General features: G+C 44.9%; 1 protein-coding gene across 1 annotated transcript in view; it reads right to left on the reverse strand.

The window, feature by feature from the left end:
- Positions 1 to 6,052, reverse strand: part of XPO6 (exportin 6) — a 49,856-nt gene extending 43,804 nt beyond the window's left edge. Inside the window, exon 1 of the mRNA XM_015429735.1 lies at positions 5,926 to 6,052. Within this exon, the coding sequence (XP_015285221.1) occupies positions 5,926 to 5,928 (3 nt within the window). The 5' untranslated portion in view covers positions 5,929 to 6,052. The remainder of the gene's footprint in view (positions 1 to 5,925) is intronic.
- Between the last annotated feature and the right edge of the window lie 478 nt (positions 6,053 to 6,530).

Consider the following 6,530-nt stretch of genomic DNA (forward strand, 5'->3'; position numbering starts at 1 on the left):
ACACCACACGCGTGCTTAATGCCACAGGATTATATGTGGTTGGTCTAGTGACCGTAATAAATTCTACCACAGGAAGCAAGCATTTGAGGCACGTATGCTTGGAGACACACATTCATCCCTTGCGGTGTGTGTGTGTGTGTGGGGGGGGAGAACTGGCTAGCGACTAACCCCTCAATTCAAAAGCAAGTAACAACTGCTGCTAATTGTAGAAGCAATTTTACTTTATCCTCTTTGCCCCTGGCACACACACACCCTTTTATCCTTTCAGAAAACACGGCAGGATGGGTCAGGGTGGGAGTGGTCAGACCAATGAACTAAAGGGTTGAGCGGGAATTGGGACACTCATTTCCCTAGCACTCCACATGGGAGCAGCATTTTGTCCGCAGCTAAAATATTAGTTCTGCATCGTGAAAAACCTGTGGCATGCATAATACCCTTTATTAAACCAAACCCAGACTTATCACTATATTGAAATACATACCATATATGACCATAGCATTAAACTTCCACAATTCTGGTGCCAGTGGAGTTTTTAAAGAAACCCAAAATTTTCAGTGATGTGGATTGTCTTTTCCCCAAACTTATTATTATCGACCAGAATTTACTGAACTATCACTGGTCTAAAGGTAAACCAAACCATTCCCATTTCTGTGCTATGAGCACTCCTGCAGCTATTAATAAAATGGAAAAAAAGTTTGACCTTGTATTTCTGGTTCCAATTAGTTTTAAATATCCCAGTGAACGTTACTAGTAACGGACACATCAATATGCTTAGCACTGTTTTAAGCTCTCTCCCCAAAGGTGTATATAAGGGTAATAGCATCATGTGGACTAAATGGAACCTCCATGGTCAAAAGCAGGATATCTGTGAACACCAAAGGGGTGCCACAACAAAAGGGGAGGACCTTGATCTCCATGCCCCTTTCCAAGAGCGTGTGTGTGTGAGTGGTAGACTAAATGGCCTGTGGCTTTGATGCAGCAGGGCTGCTCTTCCGTACACAGAGCAGCCCATCACGATTACATTACGCTAATTGTTAAATGGTTCAGAAGCCTCCAACAGCCAATAACAAATTTATTTTCCAGATCCGCATAGAAGAAAAAAACATGATTAGGAATATAATGTAGCCAGTCTGAATAAGGTAATCATTTACAGCCTAACCCAAACACATTCTCCATCCCCACTACAACCCCTCCCAGTTCCAGAAGTAATTTCTCCTGCAGTTTGCAGTTCGCACAGTATTTTGTTTTCAGAGGCTCCCTGCAATGTGGCAAAGACACCAGCTTTCCAAATCCAAACCCCCTCCCCGCAAGGCTTTGTGTTTAGTAGGAATAAATTCCTCTACACTTTACTCTATTGGCTGAGAAACCAGCTGTGACTAAAAAAAAGATAGATCTTTGAACAAATTATCTGTGTGATATTTTCTAATAAAATATAGTAATGGAAATGGGAGGCAAAAGGGAACTAGGAAGAATCGGAATGTACTGTGGGGAAAAATAATTCTGTAACGATTACCGAGACCTTGGGAGACAGTGGTATGTGGCTGACAGCAACCTAAATGATTAGAGAGCCAGTTTGGAGTAGTGGTTAGGAGCGCGGACTCTAATCTGGGAGAATCGGGGTTGATTCCCTACTCCTCCATGTACAGCTGCTGGGTGACCTTGGGTCAGTCACGAGTTCTCTCAGAGCTGTTCTCTCAAGAGCAGTCCTCGAAAGAGCTCTCTCAGCCCCACCTACCTCACAGGGTGTCTGTTGCGGGGAAAGAAAGGGGATTGTAAACCGCTCTGAGACTCGGAATGAAGGGCGGGATATAAATCCAATCTCCTCCCCCCCCCCTTCTCCTTCTAATACACCACCCAGAAACTGCTAAAGCAGGCTGCTACAGCTCCCTTCCTCCAAATATCAACAGGCTCTTTAATCCATTCACCTTTTCCTACTTCCTGTAAAATTTCTAAGGCTACAAGGCTATAAAAAACCAGGACTCACCGTGCAGACGAGACAGAAAGCATCAAGAATGCAAACTAAGAGAACTGCATCAAACCCAGACTTGGGTATACTGCCACTAGTCCTCACCGGCTCAGCTAAAATCTTGCCCATGCCTTCTCCCCAGCAGGGCATGGAATCCTTTGGGGGTGTGCTTCTATGGAGCAACAGCCAGGCCTGTCTGAACTGCATGAACTGAAAACATAACTTTAAGATGTGGGGAATGTTGACCCCAAACTTCCCATCTCAGGGAAAGACTGATAATGCCTCCCCCCCCCCCCCCAAAGGAGCTTGCACACTGAGAAGCCTCAGCTTGGGTTTTGAGGAATCTCCAAGCTGCTGGTGACCAGTATGGCTGCTGCTATTGACACCCTCCGTCTGTTTTTTCACAGCATCCTGGAAAAGGCCTTGATGGGTCATCTAGTCCAATTCCTTGCACAGGGCAGCAAATGTAAAGCCAGAGCACCCCTGACAGATGGCTGCCCCAACATCGCTTGGAAATCTCCAAGTAAGGCTGACCCGGCCTAGGTTAATTGGTTCCACAGTTAAACCAACAGAAACCTACGTTCCTGTAGAACAAATTCAGAGTCCAGTTGGGCACCTTGAAGACCAACAAAGTTTTGCTCAAGGTATGAGCTTTCGCATGCAAAGCACACTTTTTTCAAATACACTGGAATGGACGGTAAGGTTCAAACTTACAGACACGGGCAAATTAACATGTAACATGTGAAGATATTTCAAGATATGCAAAGCCAAACTAAATAACACGCTAAGATTATAAGGTCAACAGCTGTAAAGCAATACATATGTCAAAATAAGACTAAGACTCTCCATTCACTCCTCTCAGTCGTGGAGGTCACATGACAGCATTTCTTTTCTTTTTTGAGATGGGTGTAGTGTTATGTCAGCCAAACATTCCAATATTACATTCAGTATTCTAATGTGCTATTCTGAAAAAGAAATATACTAAATACAGAAATGTATAGTCCCTTTGTATGAGAATACATGTGTGAGGAATGAATGAGTTAGCATATGTAATGAGATAAGAAACCAATATCCCTGTTGAGTCCTGGGGAGGCTTTTGTCCCAAGTGCTGTAATAACTTGTAATTCAGCAATTTCCCTTTCCATTCTGTTCCTGAAGTTCCTTTGTAATAAAACAGCTACCTTGAGGTCACTCACTGAATGTCCTGGAAGGCTGAAGAGTTCTCCTACAGGTTTCTGTCTTGTGATTCCTGATGTCAGATTTGTGTCCATTTATCCTCTGGTATAGGGTTTGTCCGGTTTGTCCTTCATCTTCATCATGTTACATGTTCAGCCCCTGTCTAAGTTTGAACCTCACCTTGCACAGGAAAGCTCATACCTCGAATAACACTTTGTTGGTATTCAAGGTGCCCCACTGGACTCTATATTCGTGCTCTTGAGCTGTAGCATGCCAATGGAAATAAACTTTTTAAAAAATGAATACTACACCTGCAAGAACAAACAAACCCAAAGGCAAAAGCTACTCTGAATGCTTCCATGTAACGGGGGGAAAGGACTACATTAGAGGGAATATGTTATAGTAGTGCAGTCAGGAAGTGGCAGGGCACCTGCCTCCACAGCACTCTGCCAACCCACACTGGGTCTGCATTACAAGCCAGTAAAAATATTATAACCAACTGGCACTTTAAATGGATGGGAGCATGGTGGGAGAAGTAACAGTGGAATCCAGTGGAATAAAATGGCTTGACTGCAGCCCACCTCTTGGATTTGCTGCGATACCCAAGTACGCAGATTATGTTGCTTCCCACAGAAAACTGCAATTGGGGAAATGCTTATCATGAAGTTCATTTTTGGAAACACTGTTTGCGCTGGCTGTTACATAAATGGGGGGGGGGAAGCTTTCAAAATCTCAGGCTGTTGGATAATGTTCCCTCTAAGCTATGGAGTCTTGTGAGCAAAAATTCTACTTTGTGAGCTTCTGGCATTAAAGTTGCGAGCGAGCGATTTGGCGACCGTGTAAATTAGTTTGCTCTGGAGCCGTCCTTCCTGAGCTAAGAGAAAAATCAGTGAGCCGGAGGCTAAAAAACTGTGAGCTAGCTCACACTAACTCAGCTTAGAAGGAACACTGCTGTTGGAGCTGTTTTGGGGCGAGTCAATGTCAGATTAAAATGTTTGCATGTCTGTATGAGATTTCTAATAGCAACTGCCGTTTTCCTGGCTGAATTCTGCTACTCACTTGTAACTCCAAATTTCACGACTCCAGACCTGAGAAAGGAAATCTACCACCCACACCCCTTCTGTCCAAGTGATGAGGAGGCCAGGAAGGCTACCACTCTCCTGGCTTTCTGCAAACGATGCAAACCTGAATTAATCAAGAAGCCTCTCCTATACAGATAATGTAGCTGTACTGTGGCAAAGCAGTTCTGATGGTTGCTAGGGCAGAGGGATTAGGGGCTGTGGTGTGTTTAGTTCATACTGCCTATTGATGTAAGTAGGACCTTACTATGTAATTTTTGCATCATTTAACACGTCGTAATAATCCTTAATGCCTCAGTTCTTTTTCATATTTCTGGCTGTTCCAGATTTCTACAATCTACGGCCCACTGCACTGTTGATTGGATGTCCCATCCTGTTCGACTGCACTGATGTGTAACCCACCTTGAGTACCAGTGAGAAAGGCAGACGATAAACAATGTTAAATAAATTAAAAAACTGGCACGCAAAGAACACATGGAACGCCACTACTTCCCAGCTAGGAGCTCAAAACTGAACAGTCGCCTCAATGATAAAATGCTCGGTGTGGTTCCTATATCCCTGTCTATACAGACCACTGCAAATTTACCCATGCCATGTGTCAGACAAGTGCTTAAATTCTAAAGCATTAATTTAAAGCTTGGATTTTTATTCAGCTAACATTGCAAGCTCCCAATACCCTTTTGCACACCTGTGAGCCTCCAAAAGGCCTGTTAACTAGGGACTCAAAAGTTGCAGGAACTCTTCAAATTACATCCTGCTTAATATACTGAGGGTGAGGATAACTCATGTTAATACTCTGACTTTCTTTAGCACCACTTACTGTGTGCCCAGCAACACAATGACAGCAATCAAGTCACCGCAAGCAGCAAATAGCTACGCACACACCAAAGATTTGCCTGAACCTCCGGCCCAAGACTTCATTGAAACTGTAAAAGTAAAGGTCCCCCCCCCCCATTTACACTCAGCTGATCAACTCGCATCTCGGATCCATTGCTGAACTGATGCTGCAGGCCAACCCACGCAGCCAAGCTGTTATGTGAATATGCTGAGCCAAGCCAGGAAATCTGGCCTCCATTCAATCTGCCCACTATCCTTTAGCAAAGAGATGTGCAGCTCATTGGGTCCTGGAATGCAGGTACCAACGCTCCCCCTTATGGCTCTCTAAGAAACATCCTGCCGTAAGGATCGCCAGCCATCTCTGACCATCAGCAGACCAGGAAGAAACACGAACATCCTTAGCCACAAAGCTCACTACATGCCCTTCCTTACCACGTTACAAATCTCTCTGGCCACAGCTTTCCTTGCAAAGGGAGACGGTCCTTAATTGCAGGTTCACTCCAGCCAGTCTCTCACTGGCAAGGATTTGAATACATTCAGCATCCACAGGAAGTCACCAAGGCATTTGGTCTTCAGAGTTTGTGGGTGCTAAAAGCATAAATTTCACATCTCATAGTCCAAAGATCCTGAACTCACTAGGCAGCCTCAGACCACTTCTCTTGGCCATTTTAATCTGCATTATGGGGCTAACACCAGCAGCCTACCTTACAGAACTACTAGGCAGATGGAGACAATGAATAAGCCACCCTTTGGAATGCGCAAAATAAGCCATACATAAAGGCTACATTTTAAACATCAGTCCACTTAGCAAATGCCATCCACCCTTCAAACCATCATAAGAAACACCAGCACCCCTTTTAAACTTACCATGGCAGCTTCTGGAAGCTTCCAGGATTTTTTGGCTCTTGGCGTTTGGCTTTTTCTCCCCCCACCCCTCCCCTCCTTTCTGTCACCTCACGTCATGGTAAAACCAGTACTTTCCTGCGAGGCCCTACGTCTCCCATTTGGGGTTTGTTTGTTTGTTTTAAAATTATAAAGCTCCCCCACCCAGGGTACCCTGCCCCCTCTCAATAAAGAGAAGGGTAATAATGCCCTCACTAGCCTGGGGCTTCAGGAACCCATAAGCTATAGGAGATGAGCAGCACAGTTACAGGGACATTACGCTTTCCCCCATCTCCATCATTCCCCTTAACACCCCCCCTCCCCCGATTTAGGTACAAAGAAAAATTAGCCTCTCAGGGCAACTTCCCTCCCTTTAAAAAAAACACAAACCCCAAAACAAAAGATGGATGTAAAATGAGTTTTAAATTATTGTAAAACGATACAGGAAGATAGAAACGAGGTGTGTGTGTGTGTGGGGGGGTCCTCTCAAAAGCCTTAAGGACTAGAGTGGGGGACTAAGGGCTGGAGCCCCCCCCCCTCACAGGGGGTAGGAAGGAATGGCCGGCCTGCCTGCCTGCCTGCTGCGAGGG

Source organism: Gekko japonicus, unplaced genomic scaffold, assembly GCF_001447785.1.
Source record: "Gekko japonicus isolate JY-2015 unplaced genomic scaffold, Gekko_japonicus_V1.1 scaffold894, whole genome shotgun sequence".
Classification (NCBI taxonomy): Eukaryota; Metazoa; Chordata; class Lepidosauria; order Squamata; family Gekkonidae; genus Gekko; species Gekko japonicus.